The 22,813-nt window shown below is 36.7% G+C and overlaps 1 protein-coding gene across 4 annotated transcripts in view; it reads left to right on the top strand.

Annotated features, from left to right (window-relative positions):
• Positions 1–22,813, top strand: part of SESTD1 (SEC14 and spectrin domain containing 1) — a 60,683-nt gene that overhangs the window by 5,312 nt on the left and 32,558 nt on the right. For 2 of the 4 annotated variants that reach the window (XM_035331038.1, XM_035331035.1), the window contains exons 2-4: positions 13,542–13,621; positions 19,227–19,335; positions 22,673–22,763. In XM_035331038.1, the coding sequence (XP_035186929.1) occupies positions 13,567–13,621; positions 19,227–19,335; positions 22,673–22,763 (255 nt within the window). In that variant the 5' untranslated portion in view covers positions 13,542–13,566. Of the gene's footprint in view, positions 1–2,578; positions 2,623–11,683; positions 11,704–13,541; positions 13,622–19,226; positions 19,336–22,672; positions 22,764–22,813 lie in introns of those variants that run through there. The other 2 variants (XM_035331036.1, XM_035331037.1) reach the window with 2 other exon arrangements.

Genomic DNA, 22,813 nt, shown 5'->3' with positions numbered 1-22,813 from the left:
GCGCGGCGCTGCCTCCTGGCCCGCCGAGGGCGGGCTGCCGGCTGCCTGGCCCCTCGCTTCCCTGACCCCTCGCCGGGTCTCCGGGAGATTCCCCTCCGGGGGAACCGGCGCAACAGGTCCGGGCATTGTCCGCCCCGGCGGCGGGGTGCGGGGATGGGGGTGCTCCTGGGGGACCACCGGGCCCTGCCGTTGTGCGGGCGCTGCAGGGCGGTGGCCCCCTCCCGGCCCGGGGCTCCGGGGGGCTCCGTCGGGAGGCGTCTCGGCCGCCCTTGGGGCTCGCCTCGGGAGCCGCGGCCCTGGCGCTGCCTCGGCGTGGAAGCGCTGCCTGGTCAGGAGAGGTGATTCACAGCCGGAGCAGGGGCTGCTCAGAGCCGTGTTTGCCATTTCCTTAGGGTTTTGGCAGGTCTATTGTCTAGCGATTTTGCCTTTTCTCCCTCCATAATCGTAGCATCTTGTCATACCCACTGATAGAGCCTTTCAGGCAGATGGTTGTGAGTAGGAGATGCTCCAAAGCACTCTTAAACTGTGGGTGTCACTGCATGGAAGCAACTGTTTAAGACTTGCATGGATTGCTGCAGTGTGGCTCTGTGTTTCATGAATTTTTCTCTTCCTCTCAGTAAGCAAAACTGGCAGTGCTTATACGGATTGGTGTTAATAGATGCCCTCGTCATTTGCTCTTTCATCTTCATCCCAAAGGAAATACTGGTCCTCTGCATTTCTTAGCATTGCGGTGTCGCATTGTCCTAACGATTGGATGCTGACTTTGTTCCCTCATTAAAATTCACTGTGGCGAGGAAGCACTGCTTTATCCTTCTCCCTGTTCCCTGATGTCTGATAAGGTTCAGTGCGTAGTAAATAATACCGTGATTACATTACAGGAACAGCTATGGGGATGAACTTGAGTGCTAATAAGGGCTCTCATTTTTCTGAATGTGTTTCTCTTTATAGTCCTAGTGACGTTGCCCATGCCAAGCACGAACTTAATAATGATGGAAGGGGGAAGGTGGACCACAGAGTAGAACTGCAGCTTGGTCAGAGAGGCCTGCTGCTTGTGCTTTGTTTTGTGGGGAAGAGCAAAACTAGAGACAATTGCAGTGTTGCTTCTAGTGATGGGTCTGGGGGGTTTGCACAATTCTTTATAGCATAAGCTGTTGCATCTTGAAGAATGCTCTGAAATCATCTTAGCCAACTGTTTTTCTTAAAATAACATAATAGCTTTATTCACACTTTAGATGGTCTGTAACGTTGTTTTTTGAGAAACAGAAATTAGGAAAACTTTGAATGTCTTATAAGAAACAGTACCCTGATGTCGTCTTGCATTATAGGCTCTAATTCCCAATTAGCTGTGGAATCATATTGCTCAGTAAAGCTTACACTAAGAAGGGAAATGCACATGGTTTTGGTGTTGATTGCTGTTTGCCAGCAGCAGCAGGAGTAAGGTAAATTTTAGGTCGGTGTTAGTTCGCTGCTGCTTGAGAGGGAGGGGAATGGGAGGTACTTGTGGAAGAGACTAAATGCATCTGTGATGAGCTTACTCATGATGCTACATGACTGGCAAAATTCTTAGGAATAGAGCATGAAGAGGAATAACTTTATCCCCTCAGTGACAATGAATGGTTGGGGAAATAAGGCACACTTACAGTAGGCAGCTCCTGATAAAGTAGGCAAAGCCTGCCCTAGGATTTAGCGGGGTGAGAAATGGTGGCACAGGTCTTTTACAGAATCTTTGTTCAAGATATCTTGAGCATTTGCTATTGATATGCTTGTTCCTGATCTATGAGTGTGTACTACTGCCTTCTCTCCATCTTTCTGGTGTATTTGCCTGACTGGCAAATTTCTGGTAATATCTCTTTATGAACTTAAAACTTGTGAGAGAGTGCTGTAATGACTGCTGTAGTTGAATAAATATAAAACCTGTGAAGTGTGTTCAACATATTGACTTCACCTGTAAACACAGATTTGAGTTGTTGGATTTTATCATTGAGTAGAGTTTGATCATGGCTGCAAGATTTCATACAAGTCTGTAGCATTTGCTGAGGTCTTTCATTTAATGCTTATCTCTTAATCCTGCATTTTCTAATACATAGAGCAACTATATCTTGGGTTCAATTTCTAATTTGCCTTTTTTAATATTAGTGTTTAACTTAGTTAACTTAATTTGTAGGAATGCATTCATCCTCTTTTCACAAAAAAACGCTGTTTTCCTTTTGCCTAAAATACTGTGTAGATTACCTCCGCTAGAAAGCGTGCTGCAGGGATTCTGGTTCTTGTTACTTTCCCACTGCTTCCGGTGCTGCCTCAGGAGCATTGCCTGCTAATTATAAACAATGTTGATGTCTACCATATGTTTTGGTAGAAAATATGGGATTCCTGCTGTCCAACTCAAGTCGGATGCCTAGCTTATAAGTGTTTGCGAATGCACAGTGAAGTTGTTTTCCTTATCACATAGCTTTCTAATAAACCGTTGTTTTCAGTCCCAAAGGAAATAAAATTTAGTTTCAGGATTCATGTCTAAAAATATGGTCAAATACATTTTTATTTTTTAAATTAAAACTTGCAGTATCCAGGATATGGAGCACAAACTTTAACGCCTACAGAAAGCGGTGTATTCCAGTACCAATGGTAAGAAAGATCAATCTGTTCTGAAAAGTAGATTGTTAAAAACTTCATGTGACTTACTTGGGTCTTATGAAGCTGATGATACACTGCGTTGAAAACTATCGTTGCAGCTGGTGTTGCACAAACTTCTTTTTAAGCTGTTACTTTTGCGTTTAACTTACCTACTTGTTTTTTCATCTTGTGATGTTGTAAAATTTTTAAAACCGTGTATAACTAAACCAAAGCTTCAAATACTGAAGTTATGTTTGCAGTTTGTCATTGGCATTATAAAATAGTGAAATTTGTGTTATTGTCTCATAGTGTTAGTGTTTCAGAGCACTGCTCTCAAATGTAGAGGATGCTTACGCAAAAGAATGGAGATACCTGGATTCTAAAGAGAGCTGTAATTGCGGGTGAGAGTAAGGACAGAAGTCTAAAAGCATCAAGGTAAATTGTTGCTGCTCTGCTAATGACAAGCCTGCGTACATAAAAGTAAGAGACTTGAGCAAGTAGAATAACCCATTGGCAAGACTTCTTAGTCTTAGACTAAATGAGAATGAGAGATCTTGAAGTGAGGATATCCTTATGGGAGACACTAAACTCGACAAGGAAACAAGTAAAAGTGAATACGGAGTGTTGTTTTCCTGTTTCTAGGAGAGAAGACGAGTTGCAGCATTTTGGACAAGCTGAAGTTTGGAATGCTGGGACATAACCTATTAAGAAGGAAATTACAGTAGTTAAGAGGTGATGAAGGTATGACTTAGGGCTTTGCAGCAGCAATGATTCAAGGGAGATAGATGTAGTAGGCACATGAGAATGCAGAGACAAACGGTGGTGTTGGCAGAGTTGACTTTGAGATGTGTTCTTAGAAAGGTATCATTAAAGGATAAGTATAGACCAGATAAAATAAGGCAAAAAAGGGCACTGGAAGCATAGGATAAATGGATTTGATGTTAACGTAATGTTTTGGTCATTAAATTGCCTGTATGGCTGAACTTGAGAAAATAAATGGGCATTCTTAAGCGAGAGGGTCAGGAATAACATCAAATACATAGATGAAAGGTGCTGTGTTTTATCTGTTATTGGGTGTTGATGAAAACAATGGTTTCTAATCAGTATACTCTTAATGTATACTCTTACTCTTGTCTGTTTTCCCTGTGCTAGCATAGCATTTGCAAATTCTTTCATGATACATTCTAATTCAGCCCTAGAAAATAGTATCAGTGTAAAATGCATGAACTTGTTATACCTATGCTTCAGGTAGCAGTTTTGAGAGCTTGATTTTTATATTCTACGAAACATGTGACCATCTATTTATTTATGAGGGTGTAATACTATGTGTTTTATTGTGAGGGAATGGAAGAGAGGTGCTACAGTTACTGCAGGTGATTGCTGTGGCCAGGTTCTCTTGTGGTTTGGACCTGAAGTGTTCAGGATTTTTCACATGAGTACAAAATTGAAGATAACTGTTCAATTTAAGGAAAGATTTAAGACTTACTTCTTTCACACAGTAACTTAAGGCCAGCATAGTTATTTTGTATAGCAACGGATCTGTAGTTCTGAAATACTTTGAAACTTTAAAATGTGCATGAAAGCTATTTATGGCCCAGCTCTGGAATATTTCAATCTTCTGTTTTACTTTCATGTTTGGTTAAGATTAGCAAAGTTCTCAAATTACTTATTTATTCCTTATGCAGGGATTTTAATTATCTTAATTGTGTCTACCTTCTGTGCTGTGCAGTGGGGCTTGAGGAAGGAGGCCACTCCCATATATATTATTTGTAAATACAGAGGAAATTGTTCACGGTGCTTTGAGGACCACGTACAGACTTATTTTGGAGCTAGTAACTTTGTCAGATATCAAACATGAAGTTTTAGAGATGTGTAAACAGTCTCTTTATTAGCCTCTCATTTGCTTTCTTTTTGTTTAGGCTCAGTTTTCTCCACCTAAAAAGGATAACTGCTTTTGTCTGCTCTGCTTATGTCTGTGTTCCCCACTTGACTTTCCTCTCAAACAACCCCTTGGCCCCTGCCCCAGACTATCTGGCTTTCAGTTTAGAAGAGCATTTCTTTTTGCTTCCATGTAATTGTAGTGACATTATACTGGGCTGAGAAGTGATTCCGAGGGCCTGAGCTGCACGTACTTGTAACCAATGCCAAGTATGTGTATTGTTATGAAGTTGTAGTACTAGATTGTTTTCTTGCATAAATGTTATAAAAGGAACAAGAAGTTCTAATCTGGCACCCCCAGAGAAAAGTTATTTTTCATTTTCTCTAGGCTGCCAACAGTTGCACTCATCGGTGCAGCTGTTTGTCTTTTGACTTTGTCTTTTCATACAGCTGTTTATGGTATTGTCCAATCCCTTTCCTCCTACTGTCTATTTAGTTAGCTTTATAAAGTACTGAAGGCATAAGAGCCCTCTGATCTTTCATCACGAACTGGTTTTGGCCAGTTCTCTAAAGAACTGGTGATAAAGGACTTGTTTTGGCCAGCTCTTTCACACAAGCTTTTATGGCTGTTGGTTTTTCTTTTTTTTCAGTAGAGGGAGCTAGAGGAGGAGTCTGTCAGTTTATTCTATTATTCTATGACTTTTTTTGTACAACCTGAAACTCAAACTATCTCTGTGTGAGTTTACAATCTATATGATTTCTGTCATGTTTCCACATGGTTTCCAACTAAGTAACATTTTAAGAGCTGAACCTGTTTTTTATGGTAATTAGGGAAGTATTATGGGGGAGGAAAAAAATGTTTGTCCTATGCTTTGAACATAACATTTCTCCTGACCTATTGGGAATTAGGAAGGGATGGAAGAAGCCATCCTCCAGATTGCCTCACTTTGCTTTTTCTGTGGTCACTCTGCTCTAAGTGAGTTGGGACTGTTCCAGATGACTGCAGCTTCTGCTGCATTGGCTGCCTGTTGCAAGGGAGGGAATAAGGTAGACCAGAGTCTTTTGCTGCCTGGGGAAACATCCTAAAAGAGCAAGCTATGGAGTTCTACAGAAAGGTAAACACCAGGGCTCCCTGTAGATGTGGCAGAAAAGGAAATAAGGAGATCCATCCAAAACCTGAGACTTATTTTCTCTCCTATTGTAGGTTAAAGAAGCCCGGAAACTGCTGTAATTTAGCACGTACCATATGTGTTAGCCTTGGCCTGAGGCTGGAAAAGTTAGAAAACTCAAGCAAGCTATAGTTTTGTGTATAACATGTCATAGCAGTATTACAGACTTCTGCATGTGTTTCTGTGGGCTGGGGTAAGACTGCTGTCTGTGGATGTGACCTTTAAATCCCACGAAGTGCTGTTCCTATAGAGTGCTAATTGCTGCATAGTCCGTGCTTGCTCTTATTCTATGAGATGACAGGTTTAGGTACCCTGTGTCATAACTGTGGGTTGTTTGTTAAATTGCTTGTGCTCTTCCTTATTTTCTTTCCCTCTGACGTTTGCACCAAGTCAGAGGAAAAGCTCTCATTCTGTGAAATGAATGGTTGACTGAGATCAAAGTTAAAACTTAAGAGCACAGTGTCTTTTCAGATTGCAGTCGCTCTTATTCACTTGTTCTCCATTTGCTTGCTCACCATTCATTAAATTGCTCATCACTTCTTTTTGCTACTCATCATTTATTTCAGTGCTCACAGAATGTTGGGGGGAGGGGGGGAAGAAGAGGGTGGGAAATGAATATGGAAGAGGGATTAAATAGAGGAAGTAGTTGTTAGAGACAGCTCTTTTAAATTTTGTTGCTAGCTGTAGTTAACTGACAAAGTGTGTAAGTTAGGACTTGAGTGTTCCGATGAAAATGGGGCAGGAGAAATTGAGTACTCTTTCTGAGCTTAAATTTGATATGTCTGTGACAATGTGCTTTTTGATGGCTTGGCAAACTGTTAACACAAATTTAAACAAAAGTTGGGCATGTTTTCCAATTGGCATTCATCTGCTGTCACGAGTTGCTGAGTTAAAGTACTAATTGTGTGTCAGTGATGTAACTGGCATTGTATGATTGTGTTTTGCTTTCAAAGTAAATACGTTTATATACTGATGAAATCTGAGTCTATAGCTTTTATTTTTTAACCCCTTAGTGTGAATTAACAGTTTGTGGAAGATTGGGAATATTTTCTTTTGGTACAATTTGAAAATCAGGCACAGTGTAAAATTTGAGTATGTCTTCTCTTTTCCATTGATGATTTGGTCAAAAAGAATAATCGTTTTATGACTGAACAAAATGGTTGGGAAAAAAATTATCATCCCTAAATGCAAGTTTTTCTGAGGTCTTAAAAGATCCTGACACTTAAAAATAAATGAATAAGTAGTTGCTCCTAATATTCTAGTTATCTGCATTTGAGTACCTAAGCTGATGTTCATCTGCCAGGTTTTATGGTGAATTTGAAACTGTCCAGCTGAGTGACCCAGTTCTGTGTGCTCTCTAATTAGAGACAAAGGTAACAAATGAATGTTTACAGTCTTTTCTCACTCTTTGGGTAGGTTTAGCGTTCTCAAATTGCCCTGAGGTATCAGTGCTGGAGATACTGCGTCCTTCTCATCTTTTTGCTACTTAAGATGTTGTCTCGCCCGTAGCTTTAAAGGAAGGTGGAATAGTAATCTACATAGATGATTGTGATATTCAGTTTTCTCTCTCGTGCATGAATTCTATTTGTGTGTTGAATGGATGAACTTTTTTTTAAAGCTCAGCCAGGTTGTTTGGGCTAATACTTTGCGGGTTAAAGTTAATGTCTGAAAGAACTTGCATGCTGGTTTCAGGGAATGAAGCTGTTAATTTTGAAGGTCTTCAATTCAGAAGTTGATTTAAAAAAAAAAAAAAGGAAAAAGAAAACCTTCACCCTATATGATTGAGGCTTTTTTTTTTTTTTTTGGTTTTGCAGTACTTCAGAATATCTATTGTTATTTGTGCTATTGTTTTTGTGCCTGGACTTGCAAGCTGCTACAGTTTTGAATGTAGCTGCCCATCTGCTCCTTGGTTATTTATAGGCAAATCTATGGAACTCCTTATAATCTCCCAAGTCTGCAAAACATTAATGAATTAAACATCACAATACTCTTGTAAAAAGGGAACTAATGTATAACATCTCCATTTTACAGATGGGGAGATTGAATGAAGACTAAAAGGGATAAATGACTTGCTGAAAGCCATATGTATATTTCATAGCAGAACAAGGAATGGGAACCAGTTGTTTTTTTGAGTTTTGGTCCTGTTTTGCAGACCAGCCATGCTGCATTGTCTGATACGTGATGAGAAAATGATGAAATTACCCGTTCTTTGAAACTTGCAGTAGATATTCATGAACAGACTAACCCATTTAAGGATCTTGCTCTGTATACTGTGCTGAATATTTCAGTTCTAGCAACTCTGAGTAATTGTGTGTGTATTAATTCTCTGTGATCCTGAATTCATTTTGATTGTTGATGTTTTTACCAGTGGTTCCCATTGGATTGCTTAGAAAGAAAACACATGTTAATTGCAGAGTCAGGTTCGCTCTAGCATCCTCAGGGCATCTTACTTCCAGTCATCAGGTTGGTGCAAGACCTTCAGCTTCATCTGCCCTCTCTCTTTAATAGACTTTCAAAATGATTTTAAACAGTGTCGGATCATTGGTTCTTATTTGATTAGTTTTATTGTAGGAGACTGAAGATGTATACAGAGCAAATGATATTCTTCAGTCATCAGAATTACACGCTTTAACTCTGACTGGTACATAGTTTTTATTGTAGGTCCTTTTTGTGAATTTGTTTCAATTCTTTAAAGTAATTTTTAGAATTTCAAACTGCCTTGATTTTTTTTTTTTTTAAAAAGTAATTTACAGTCTTTCCAGAGCTTAGAAATGGCAGGAAATGCAGCCTGCCTAGTTGTGATTTGATTTCGCATTGGAGTGCAGCCTAAAATAGTTTGCATTTTTATGTTCTATATTTTTTTTGACAACTTGATGTCTCTCCAGTCCGTTTTTCTACCCCTAAACAACATCTACTTAATTCAAGTATATCTTCAAGAATTTTCTTCTCAGATAGAATTAGTTCATGCTTTGTGGGGTGATGGGAAGATATTTCTCTTCTTCTCTTTCTCTGGAACACCTTTCAAATGTTTAGGTCTTAAATACAAATATTGTCTGGATTTAATCTTGCTGTATTTCCATAGAGATCTTCAAATGAACAAATATGTTGTTGGAGGTGAACACTTGTGTATTGATTTAAAAACCTGAAAGCCCAGGTCATTCTAAACAAGTTCAGTGAGATTCTTTGGTGTATTTCTTTTGTGTATAGAGGAAACATGCTAAAAATAAGTTTTATAACTTAGCCAATTAAAATACCATATGCCGAGTAGAAGGGAGGTAGGCATACAGCACTCTAGATTGTTTCTGACTTTGAGCAAATGGATTTAATATCTTTAACTTGTTTTATATCTGTATAATGAAGGATTATAAAAGTTAGTCTTTGTTTTGGAATGATAAAATTCAGCCTCTTGAAGTAGTTGTCTTTCTGCAAGTGAAATCAGTTCTCTGCAGTGCTCTTGTTTTTTCCTCTGTAGCTTTTTACTCAGAGTCCAAATGCCTTTTTACATTTTATTTTTTTATTTTTCTTTTAATTTTTAAAGTAGGCACTGGGTCTATAGCTTTCAGCTAGACAGTGTTACAATACTGAGCATCACATCATTCTTTCCTCATACTAAATAAAAAGCTCGATGGTCAGTTTGACTGTCATTTTGTCTCTTTCCAAACAAGTTAAAGACTTTTCTTAATAGGACTAAATGCAATTTTTTTTTAACAGCATACTTTTTTAAAAAAAAAAAAAATACCTGTACAGTTGCCAGTGGAAAGTAGATGACAACTCCCTTGAAATTGTTTCACTTTCCAGTAGAAAAAAATGGCATTTAGTTTTAATTCAACCTGAGATTCTCTAGTGTGCTAAGGATAGTGGGAGACAATAAACATTTTGTTAGTCTCAGAGGTTTTTATCCGGCATATTGTGATAGCCTGCTGTTGTGAGAGCTCTCTTCTAGATTGAACAAATCAGAGCTCTCGCAGAAGAGAGGTAATTGAAAACTTCCAGAGGTTCTGGAACAAAGGCTAGGTGTTTGAAATTATCATAGCTCTGACTCACCTCCCTCTACTCTCAATGAACAAAATACTTCCTTTGGTTCCAGGAAATGCTGAACAAATGAACTATTTTAATCTGTGGACAGTGCCACTATTGTGGCAGAAAACTAAGCAGCATTTGAATATGAAATAAATTGGTGTTTTTACAACAGCAAAGTAATGTGTTCCCTAAAGGCACTAAGCTGATGCAAGCTTTTGTTCATATGTGAAAGTATGAAAATTCTGAAGTGTGAGTGTGCAAATTTGCCTTCCTTGTTGATTATTATGCAGAGCCATTTGTAATAACTTTGAAATCCTTCTTGAGAACAGGGGAAAAATCATTACCAGGTGTGTTCCACATGTTAAGAAAGAAAAATGAATACTGTCAAAGCTAAGTCATTCACACAGCGTGGTTTGAGCATGGTTGTAGTGGACAGGCAAAAATGTCTGCTTGAGTAATTCTTGAGTTTTGTATTTTATGCAACAAATAACCCACAATTTTTTGCCTGAATCATACAGGAAGCTTTAATAGAATGCTTATCTGAGTAATTGTTTAAAGTGCAAGCTGTCTTGAGACTCAGTTTCCTGAAAGAGCCAGAACTTGTTTGTTTCTGTAATGTGTGAAATGTTTTATATAATTGATGAAAAAGACACTTAAATATGGAGATTTTGAATTAAGGGATGGAATGAACATTGTGAGTCTCTACACATTAAAATAGGGAGGTAGAGTAAAAAGTTCTTGAGATATTTTTGTTTCCTAATAAAAATAGTTATTGGGTTTCTTTCTGTTTGCAATGAAGCTCATTGCTTTAACAAAAAAGAACTAATGTATTTTGCCTTGGGTGTTCTGTTTGAGGCTTTTTTCTTTTTCCTCGTGCTTCCACTAGGTTGCTTACAGTCTTGATTCTCTTACCTGTTCCTTTTCCAAGGAAAATGTTACTTGTATGCATAAATACAGAATTGCCCAGCGAGCTTCAGGTCTCAGTCTAAAGTCCTGTGCCTGGACATGGTTTGGTGTATTTTTTTTTTTCCCTCTGGTTTGAGGTATGTGAAAAGGAAATGAACTTAATCATGTAAGGATTGAGTTAATTTTGTATGTTCTTTGAAATTAGAAATGCTTAGGAGCTCTGGGTCTTGCTTTATCCTTTCAGCTACAGCAAAAATATGATCTTCCCCACTGGGATGGTCATCTCAGTGGGAGCATCATAAGAAATGTATGGAAATAAAGTATTTGTGAAGTTTTCTCCTTGATCAGCCTTCTGCTTCTTTTCTTAGGCTTCTCTTCCATGGCTTTCATGTTTTCTTAAAAAGCTAGGGAAGAAAGTCAGCACGCTATTTGTCAACTGCTGCCTAGATGAATTTCTGTAGTTCTTATTCTCTGTGGGGCTAGGGTGGACTTCAGGTGCAAGATAATTGCATTGTGCTGCTGTGCACAATGAGATGGTAAATATTTTTTCTTTATTTGTATTAAAAAGAGTGGGTGGTCATTATTTCAGGATGAAAGTCATTGTGTGATAAAGATGTGCAGTGACAGAGTCATTTGTTGTTGCGCTTGCATGTTACTGGAGGAGTGCTGTTTTGCTTGGGTTTGAGCGAAACCAAGTGCATGGCACTTGTCGGACGCTCTTCTTTCTGTACAGCATTATATGACAGCAATAATATTATGACAGTGATTTTAATCTTCAAATACAGATGTGTGTATATATAGAAATGTATAAAGTAGTAAATCGACAGGGTTGTCAAATACTGGGAACGTATAAATTGACAAAATAATGGACAGTTTTTCTTGGCACAGTGAATGCCACCTGAAATATTTTGGCATCATTTTATCCAAGAAACAGTACGGCCCCCCAGTTTGAATGTTAGCAACAAAAAGCTAATCTGATGCTGAATCTTGGTGATCGCATGCTAGCCTTTTGTCTTCTTTGACTGGTGGACTGGAGCGTACCTTCCCAGATATAGATCCGGACTTAGTGGAGCTGCCATGGAGTCCGTGATAGGTGGACCCCATATATCATTCATCCAAGGTGATTAAAAACCACTTAGTCAAGAGTCTTCTCTAAATCATACATGCATCTTTTCAGGTACTTGTCACCAGCTCTGGCATGCTTGAGAAAATGCAAATTTAGTTTTTTTTTTTTTTTTAATCGTTTCACGTTTACCATTTATATTCTTAAAGATACTTTTTTTTCTTCATCATCCCTAGGAACTTCTTTTTCCTAAAAGTTTCTGCTCTTTTGCAGCTTGTCATTTACTAGTGTTCAGGCTGCAGTTTTTGGCGTGGCTAGGGCCATAGTCAGTCTGACAAAATTAATCCTTCTGTTTCTGTGAACTTATTCTACCTTGTTTAAGTTAGTATTGTATCCTAATGTCCAGAATTGGATCCTGCTCTTTACTTCCTTCAGCTGCTTAGCTTACTCAATTGTAATCTCTTGATGTTTTTCAGTTGTTTTACATGCTTTTATTTTCTTGCTTTAATTGCTTTTTTTTTTTTACCCAATATGACCTGTATTGTGACCTGTATTGATTGTTTAAAATGTCTGTGTCACTGAAAGTTAAAATTTCATGCAACTGCTCAGCAAGCAATCATCAGTAGGAGTCACTTCTAATATATTCTATATAATATTGGTTATATGTTGTAACAACAAAATGTATCTGTTTACTTCAGCACTGAGATTTTTATGAAAGCCAGTAAACTCAATACACCAATAATCAGTTTGTCTAGTAAATGAAATGTTTCTCTGTGCCTAATAAATTTCATGAACTTGCATGTCATTTTTGTGACGCTTAGAAATAGAGGGGGGGTGGAAAGTAGTGTTTGAGCATCAAACCAGTTTCTAAAGAAACAGCGTGCTTTGGTGATTTTCTTGGGGATGTGAGCAAGTTGTCTTAATTATTTCACAATTGGATTTTCAGTTGTGTCAGGAAGATTTGTCTCTGTGCTTTCTGAAGAAAGTTTGTCTAATTGGGAAGAATAAATGAATCTGAAAATTGTGATGCTGATCTTGGTGCAGGGGTGATGGGAGGGTATGAATGATGAAAATTGGGTGAAGTGAGTTTGTTACCAGGAAAGCACTGGACATGGTGCTGCATAGTACAATAGGACATAATAAAAACAAGCCTGAACTCAGAGATACTTAGGGGAGGATGGCTTTGTGTCGGTTGGAAGGGGAAGTTATAGTTCTAGCATCCTGCTGATAGCCAATGAAACACTGAAGAATAATCACAGTGAAGAGTTATTTATAACACAATGGAAATTAAGAAGAGATTTGGAGACAAAAAGAGCAGAAGCGCTTCCATCTGTAGGCTAGACTTGCCCATTTTGGCTGTTCGATGTTTTCTCTTTAATTGAAGACTTTCTAACGGCATGCTAGTGACAGTGTCCTAACATAAATGTGGAATAAGGTGTTTAATGATAATACACCTGGTAATTTAAGGTAGACTACCCAAAAGTGGGTGAGAGCACCAATCTTATTCACATGTTCTATATCTGAATGACAGAGCAAAAAGATGATTTACATGTAAATTAATTGTACTTTAATGGAGTTGGGGAAATAAGGCTTTTATGTGAATTATTTCTGTATCCTTGCTTGAGATTGTCTTGATTTCTTTATTTTTTTTATGAAGAGGAGGAAGATACCATTGTTTATAACTTATGCATTTTTCATGTAAATATTTATTTTTTCCTTTTTTTTTTTTTTTTTTTACAATACTTTGAATTTATTACATGTAGTGAGCTGACTTTTGATTTTGGTGTCCTGTACTTTCTTCAGAAGAGTATAAAAGTACTTTGGCCAGTGTGCTTTCTAGTGAAATGTTGCAGTTGATTTTCCCTGCTTGGTGACTTCAATTTCTTGTGTTTCAGAGCTGTGGAAATTAGCTGCAGTAGAATGGAAGCGTCAGTAATATTACCCATTCTGAAGAAAAAATTGGCTTTTCTTTCAGGTACAGTTTGCTTTCCTCAACTTGTTCCTTTCTGCATAATTTGGATGGGATTTTCAGTTTGTTTTCTTGTATTTATTGGATGTATGTAATGGAAATAAATTATGGGCCAGCACTTTATCATATTTCAAAAGCATCTGTGAACATTTATTATCTAGTAGCCAAGCTATTGTAGTTGGCATTTAGCACTTGTTTTCATTGAAGCCAGTAACTCAACTCCACAAAGCTGATGTCATGAAGTTGCAGCACATAAGGAAAAGAGTGATAATTTAGCAGACATCCAAGAATAACCCTTTTTGTTTTCTAAGTGGTTTTAGAAATGCAGGTGGTTAGTTTCAGGATTTCCTTTAGAAAATTTTTCCTTCCTTGTCACCCTTGTCTTTTTTCCAATGTAGAAATAGATGGAAGCAGAATTAGCCAGATATTGCCACACTTTGATTTTTTGCCACCTAGTTAATTCAGGCAAGGTTGAAACGACTGTTCTTTATTTATTCTAATTTCTTGAGTCTTGGATTAAATGTAACTATCATCTCCACAAACCAAAGAAAAACAAAAGGGAATGCTTGAAACAATGAATGATATTCTTTTCCTGATTTCTCTGCTGCTATAGATAGCTGTCTTAGTTCTTGGTGTTTGAATGTCAGCTTTAGGGAAGGTAGTTAATTTGCAGAAAACACCTCAACTTTACAAATGGACAAGTGTTGCAATAACTAAATCTTCCGTTTTATTTTAGCTAGTCTATTTCAACCTGCCAATTCACTTGAGAAGGGAAGGGTGTTCCTTTTTAAATAGCTTGTTTTTATTTGAATTTGCTCACTGTCCAAAGGAACTTTCAAATCAAACGACTCATTTTAGAAAAATAAAAAATCAGCATATATTTACAGTCTGGAACAGTGGATAACTTCTTCAATAGTATTAGTAGATGCATAGTATGGTTGGTTGTTCAGTGTTATACTACAAGGAAATTCTCATAAACTAGAGTGCCTTTGCAGTTTGGCCATTAAAGCTGCCTGATCCACTTTGAAATATAGATATTCTTAGGTGAAAAGTGATTTATTGAGTACCAGGTAAATGCTTGCAACCTTTCTGAACTGATATAATAGGCTTGACCTCTTTGGAATTGCATAGTATTAATGGATGTTTTAATTTAGTAAATGGTAAGGATTCATGCATTAGTTCTTTTAAGCATTCTTCAGTATAAGTAAAGGAACCCAGTAGACAAACCAGTTTATCATGTCTCTTTAAAGCAATATTATTCCTTATAGTTTAATAAATAAAGCCATAATGATTTAAAAAAAAAATCAGAAACAAACAACAAAACAAAAACCAACAACAACAAAAAGAACCACTTCGGTGCAAAATAAATTATGGAATTTCACTTTTAATGTTCTTAGCTGATTTCTTTAGCTTACGTGTATTTTTTTCAGTTCTCAGTTTGTAAACTATACCACCTCTAAGTTAAGACACACATCATGGTGATTTGCTATGATTTTTTTGGTTTTAGTTCTAAGCCTAGGGACTTAGCCTGAGAGTAGTGCTCTTTTGTAAGACAAAGAAATTCCAAGTTTATTATGCCTAAAATCATAATTGGATTTTGTGTTTCTCTCTCAGCATTGTATTCTGAATGTGGTAGTGAATGTTTATGGAATCTAATATTTAGAAAGGTGTTGAATGTAATACAGCTAAGATAAAAGAGCAATTTACTTTTATTCAATTTAATACCTTTTGTTCAATGTGTTAATACTGGCAAATGTAGACTGTATGATAACTATCAATTCTTAACTGGTACTTTTAGGGTGATGTTCCTTTAAAGCCTCAGTATTTCCTTTAAAAATAAAATTTAGAGTTAAAATGATTTTTAGATGGGTAAAAATGAGTTAGCTGTTATATAAATCACTGGCTATCCTACACTGAACAAAAGAATGAGTTATAATTTCTGCTTTGTCCTCATTTTATGCTATGACAGGTTGGCAGAATATTTACCTGATGGGTGTGTATTTCAGACAAGAAGGCAAAAATCACTGTGCAGGCAGAATATAAATGTTTGAATCTCTTTTGCTAATGTTTACAAGATGGAGAAAAAAGCCTTCAGTTACTCAAGATGACTCATACTAAAAATTAATAATTTTAGCAAATTATTCCAGTATGTGTGCAGTGTAAAGAGAAGTGTTTTTTGTGGGTTCAGCAAATGCCGATTTAATCTAGATATAAAAGTGAAAATTTCTGGGTGGCTAGTATTTTACACAAGTGGACTTCAAGTGCTAATTCTAAATTTTGATTTGTAAGATCCTTTTCAACACTGGAGTCTTTCAAGTCTGTAAACTAAATATGAACTACTGTTAATTGTTAACTTCCTTTGCGTGGATTGGTGCTAATTTCATGAATGCAGAAACAGCATGGAGAAGAGCAAGTCTTTCAGCTGTGAATCAACCATGATAAGACTTAACTTCATATTAATGCAAGAACATGTGGTTCTGCAAACCCTCCCACCCCCCACTGCATGTAACTTCAATGAACTGAACATCTTTAAGCCTCCACCTCAAGATCACTCATGAGTTTGTGGGAGGAGGAGAAGAGGGAGCATTAGATATAATACCTACAAATCCAGAGCTGCTGCCATGGCTCCTGATGGAGTTTTGTACTCTGGAGGTCAGCCAAGGCCAACTTTCAGTTGTTCTTTATAGAAACGCCTTCATAACTTCTGATGTTATTACTTTTCCTATCATGAGCTCGCTGTTTGATCACCAGCTTGTGTCCTTTCTCTGTTATTAATCTTTATGGTTATTTGTGAAGTTTTTCTTTACTGTGGTGTTTTTTCATACTTCTCATTTTACATACTTATTTCACATCCACACAGATTTCCTCTAATTTGTTGTATTTAATGTGGATTCACTAACCAGTATAGACAATGGGGAGAAATTATTTTTTTCCACTCCAAGTGTACAGATGAGAACAAATCTCCATTTTTTTTTTGTAAGGATTGAGTTACTTTTCCTTCCTTTTTTCTTCCCATATCTATTTTTTCAGGCTTTCTGCCTGAAAAGACTTGGCCTGAAATAGACAAGGATGAGCAGTCTGTAACTCCTTCATGGATTCTGGAGAAAGGATCTACCTGTTTATCTTGTCTTATATAGTACCACTCTATAATTCTTCCATTTAGAAATAGTTACTAAAGTCTGTTTTCCAACAATTCCTCACCTCCCTCTTTTTTTTTTTTTCTTCCCTCCACCTAGAAAAAAAGAAGGGGATGGGGAAGGGACACAACTGTTGGAATAGACCCCCTATAATGCAGTAGTTTGAACACGTGGAATATACTCACCAGGATGTCAGTAGATCTCTAATATTACTTGTGGAGCTTGGGCAGCTTTGGAAGCAAGGAAAAAATTGCAATTAAGATGCCAACATATATTGTGCAAACAAACTTTTATCATGCCTGCATCTTGAACATTTTTGGGGGAATTCTCAAATTACACCAATTTAGGTATATACATATGCGGGCATTACTGTGCTGTACTTGTGTGCTTTCTCTTATTTCTCCACACCTACTGCTATTTAAAAGTTCTGCTTCCTGATTTCGGGGGGGAGAAGGGAGGCAAAAACATGATTTAATGGCTTTAACTGCATAAACAGCACATTTACAACTTGATAATAAAATCTTTATCCCCCTCAGGACACAGAAAAAGTACTTTTCCTTCTCATCCCCAATGAAGCTGAGGTTGTCATCACCTTGGTACAATCACATGTTTAAAATCTGAAGTTACTAGCTGCCTCCTTATATGTACTTAAATGGCTCCATGCTATTTTGGATTGATTTTTATCAAATATGTTAGTATTATTTTTTTAGAGTAAGTTTTCAATAAAATGGAAAAGCCTTTCAAATGCTCCAGACTGTGGGAAACATACTTTTGAAGCTGCTTTAATCTAGAGATGGGTATTAGTATATTTTTTTAAATACAAACACTTGATAATTAAAGCAGAACTGTCATAAGCTATAAAGCCAAGCAGTAGGTCCTTCTGAAGTCTGTTCACATTCATTCATGTTTTTTTACTTAATGTGCGAGTTCCCTTCTCCACTTCTCCTTTACTTTTTTTCCTGTTTCCACTGGAACAACACCAACAAATTAATAAAAATAGTTGGCGTCTGAAATAACATTTTTTAGCTGATTATAGACATTAAAAGATTTAAGGCTAGAGAGGAAAAAAAAAAAAACAGATAAGCTGATTTGTTCAAAATAGTGAATACATGAACTAGATAGGAGCTGCTCCAAATTAAGTGGAAAGATGTAGCACAGCTACCTCTGGCCCCTTACTGAATTTAATTTGCTAAGTTAACAGCTATTTAGGGACAAATTTTTTGATCCAAAGGCCTTGTGCATTCAGAAGCTGTGTACTTGGAGATGCAGTAACTATGGAAGAGTATGCTGCATACCTAACTGGTTCCCTTCATGCTACAAGATTTTCTGGTTGATTTTTCTGATAGAATAGAAGCACATAGCAGGGAGCTGTGTCAGTATTTATCTTTCATGTGATCTTGTTCTAGTGAGTATTTTTGGCTTCAGTTCCAGTTTAAACTATGAGGAAACCCATACAAAATCAATTTTGGTTGCTGGTCTATAGCCATGTGACTCAAAAGTCAGTCTTTTAGAGGAATCACAGAATACCTGCGTTGGAAGGGACCCACAAGGATCATCGAGTCCAATTTCTGTATCCCCAAAGGACCATCAAAAAAAAAAAAAAAGGACCGAAGAGAAAACTTCAGCTCTTTAAAAACAAAAACTTCTTTTTCCACTTAAACTATACTTTTCCAAAGACTTTCTGGATCCTGTGTAATCAAAAATGACCCAAACCACAGCTGTAGAGCATCCTACTTAAATGCAGTACCTCAGCATCACTTAACAGTTGATCTTACTGGGTCTCATCATGGAAGTAAAAATGTGAGGCTAGCACTTCCCTTACTGTTTTCCTGTATTTTTGTAGCTGCTACTGCCTGTATAACTTTTATTAGAAGGGTTTAAAACACATACAAAGACTAAAGCAACAGTCTTGGAGTATTTATCTTAATTGTGAGGTGACAGTTACACGTTTGCAAGTAGGTATGGAGATCTTACAACTTTGATGCTTGAATTATCAACTTAGAATATATTTCATGGGCAGCCTGTGTGGTAAAAAGATCGTCCTTTGTATAATTGGGGTTTCCAGGAGGTCCTGTGTTACATTTAGAGCTGTAGTGTGCTCATTCACCTTGGAAGTGTACCATGTTTCTGTCAGGCTGGTAGTGTAGATGGTTTAGGAAATGCTTTTTGGGAAACATAATCTAGATATGCAAAAATAATGCTTCTGTAAAACTTGATTTAGGGTGATGTTTATGTTGAAAGCACTAGATGAATTGGATCTATGCTCTGAAGCTTTGGTGATGCATTAAATATCAGTGTGGTGAATGAATTGTCAAGTCTGAGAGGAGAAACTTCACTTGTGATTTTCACAGCAACTTGAAAAACTAGTTTAATGGTGTGTTTTGAGACCATGTAACTACGAAGTGTGGTGGTGGTTTTCTTTTTTTTTTTTTTTTTACATTAACTTTCTAATGACTTTTTCACCCCCCAAATAGGAGGGAAGGACAGAAGAAGTGGCCTCATTCTGACAATTCCATTATGCCTTGAGCAGACGAGTATGGATGAGCTGAGTGTCACGCTAGACTACCTGCTAAGCATTCCAAGGTGATTTCAAAGGTGTTTGGCTCAGGGCTGCTTGCTTTTCCAGTGATAGGAGGAGTCTCTTGTTGTTGTTGTTGTTGTTTTAATTTGACTTTCAATAACAAAATAAATGTTATGTGTTTGTTTAAAATATGACACAATTTGATTTAATTAGAAACATGTTTGAAAAAAAAAAAAAAAAAAAAAACATATCTACTAAGGCTTGCCTAGGTCCTTTTATTCTGTATATCTGGCTTTGGTTGTGCTGTGTTTTTGGTTTGCTTTCCTTATGTATTTCCTCACTCCTTTCTTGGGATATCTTTGGTTATTTATTTCTAATGACAGTACATTTAAATTGCTTTGTAAATTAATGAGCCACCATTGAAATTCTTAAGCTTACAAAGGTAGCATTGCAGTTGCTGAATTTACCCACAGTAATAAAGCTTCCTGCTCTTTTTTTTTTTTCTTTGTTATATGCATTCTCTTGGTAATCTCTAGAGTTTAAGTATGCACTGAGTTTAAAAATAGATTAAATGAAATCTCACTGAAGTTAATAAGTTTACTCAAATGCTTAAAGTTGATACCGCTTAAATGTGCTGAATTATGACTTGAGTGTTCTGTTGTTCAGTCCTCATTGTAAAATAATTTTTACATTCTGCTCATGTAACTGTATATTTATAATGACAGTTTTTGGCCCTAGCTTAGCTACATTTTGTTTCTTAAAATGTAGAGATTGGTCTTTATAGTTGCTTTTTATTTATGTAAAAAGGAAAGAAGCCCATCAACTCAGTGTTTTCTTGTATCCCTTTAAGTATGTTTTTTGGAAATAATAATAACTGAAGAATGTTTAGTGCACTTTGCTTATTGGAATCTACAAATGTGTTAAAAACATGGTTAAATAATCCAACTTTTTTGTAGTTTAGGCTGTTGAGAAAAAAAAAAGCTCTGGTTAGGGAGAGAATGTCAAAGAATAAGTTCAGTATGTTTACAGGTAAAATATCAAAATGTGTATGCTGAACAGCATTTTAGCTGTGGAAGCCTTCGGGTTTTTCAAACAGCTTGTCTTTTTTAAAAGGCATGAAAAACCCAAATTGTCATCCATGCAAGTCATCTCATTGACTTAAGGACTTGGCCACGTTTATGGAACAGATGCAGGCATTGTTGTTCTTGCAAGCATTAATTATTCTGCAGTCTCATCCTGATGTATGTTTTTACATATATTAGCGTAAAAATAACTGTCTGAAAACTCAACCAAAGCACTCTTTGTATGCTGTATAAACTGGGAAATCTGCTTGAAAGAAAAGTTTAGTGTTACCAATTTGAACGTTCTGTTTTTCAGTCATGTGGAAAAAAATGACCTCTCTTTTATGGTGACAGTATGGAAAGATCGTTGTCGTTTTTGTTTGCATTTTGTTTGGTTAGTGGGAAGCGTGTACTTTTTGGCCTAAGCTCATGCCTTTTGTGTTCTGGAAAGAGTTGTTGAACAGTGTTTGAAAAGGAGGGATGTAGGAGTGAATGTTGTCCCAACCCTGGATAGCTGTCCAAGAAACATTGTTACTTTTTTCCCCAAGTTCTATCTATAGAACCTAGTACGATTAACTTTGAATTTGGTTGTACGTGTGTATTATAACTATAACTGTATTGTAAGGCAGGTTTTTAGCATTAGTGGATAGTTGTTTCCAAATTCAAGACCATAACTGTTTAGTGTCTTGGGTAACAGTCTGTGTGGGAGTAACGCTCCTAGATCTTCAGAAAGCAGTGTTCTAAAGTTTCAAGTCAACTGTTACACTTTGCTTTGATGCTATTGGAAATTAGAACCCTATTAAGCATATAAGAAAAGCAAAAGCAACAGTGTTATCCTATTGTCTGTGCTGGTAGAAGGTTGCTTGATTTGTTGTGTTCTCTGTACTGTAGTTCAAATCACTGAGTTTTATTTTTTTTTCTCAAATTTTCATGTATACATTTGTTTGATTGGTTGCTGAACATTTCATAAGTAGTAGCTCATTTCTGGATTTGATTTTTTTTTTTTTTGGAATGGATTTAGTAGTTGTAGAGAACGGGTATGGATACCTGCAATACCTCAAGATGTTATAGTGCCACTATTCATCTTGTTCTTGAAAGTATTCATGGTCAGTCTTTGAGATCATTCTGAATAAATATTGCATGCACAAGGTGAGATTATTTATTTTTTTCAGAGTGCTTCCAGGAAAATCACATTTGATTTTACAGGTTTCTTAAGCAAAATCAAAAGGACATAGGAATTGGCAGCCAACTTTGTAATTAACGTTCTCCTAAATAGACACGTGAAAGATAATGCTTACTGTTATAAGCAAGTTATGTTGCTTTTTGTAAGCTAAGGAGAAATGGCTTTGTTTTATAATTACAGGTTTGAGAGTCACTAAAGAGACTGTACAATGCTTTTCTACCTCATGTAAATGTCATGTTTTTTTAGTTACTTATAACATTGCCAGATATAATTTCTCAGGTTGAAGTTTTTCTGTCTAATGTGGTAACTAATGCTAAAAAATACAAACACCTTTCCCTGGCCTCTACTGGCTGCTGCTGTGCTGATGGTCATGCCCGGGGGTTGCTGCCACCTTTGAACTCTGAGCTGTTCTTGTTGGGTACTTTGCTGCCCAACAAAAGTTTTCGCTGTTTTTTCTCATTCAGTACTTAAAAATTCAAAAGCTATTTCCGCTTGTCTTTGCAACTGATTTTTAAGCAGGGCTTTTGTATGTAGTATGTCAGACTCAAACCTTCTTATTAGAAAAGATGTCTGTTTAAAATACTGCTTTCTAGATCTGTAGGCAAAGCCTCTGTCCTTGTAGAGACTTTCTTTGCACTGTAACATTTAGACAACTTGTTCAGGGAAGAAATTCAAGGACGCTCTAGATGACTTCCTGCTTGGACATGCATCAAATGATTTATAACTGTATGCTCAAGTCTGTGCCAGTTCACAGTGACCTCGTGAAAACTGACATCCCTTTGCCTTTCATAGGAAAGGTTGATTTACAGTTTCATGTCTTTGAGGGTTTTGTGAAGTTTATAGTGAAGTGGTGAAGTTTATGGTGTAGTTATGAAACCTTTTCAGAGATGCTAAAGTTTAAACAAATGCTTTCATTACTGTGAAATACTCTTCAGTGCTACTGAGAAATTATAATTTGTAATATCTATTATAATTTGTAATAATTATTGTGCATTAAAATTGAAAATTACTCCTAAGTAAGCAAACCTAAGTTTTGTAAATAGTATTTTCATAGGTAAAAAACTTTATAGCTGTATTTTTAAATACAAAGTCACACTGGTCTGACACTTGTTGATGATTTTTTTACTTTTTCATAAGTATTTTTCTTCTTTTTAGTGAAAAATGCAAAGCTAGAGGATTTACTGTGATTGTGGATGGCAGAAAATCCCAGTGGAACGTGGTGAAGACAGTTGTGTTAATGCTGCAGGTAAATCAATTTTTATACATTCATAGTTGACAGATTAGTTCTATAGATGT

The sequence above is a fragment of the Oxyura jamaicensis genome, chromosome 7 (genome assembly GCF_011077185.1).
Source record: "Oxyura jamaicensis isolate SHBP4307 breed ruddy duck chromosome 7, BPBGC_Ojam_1.0, whole genome shotgun sequence".
Lineage (NCBI taxonomy): Eukaryota > Metazoa > Chordata > Aves > Anseriformes > Anatidae > Oxyura > Oxyura jamaicensis.
Note: the sequence above shows the minus strand (reverse complement) of the source record. Positions and strands in the feature narration are given on the sequence as shown.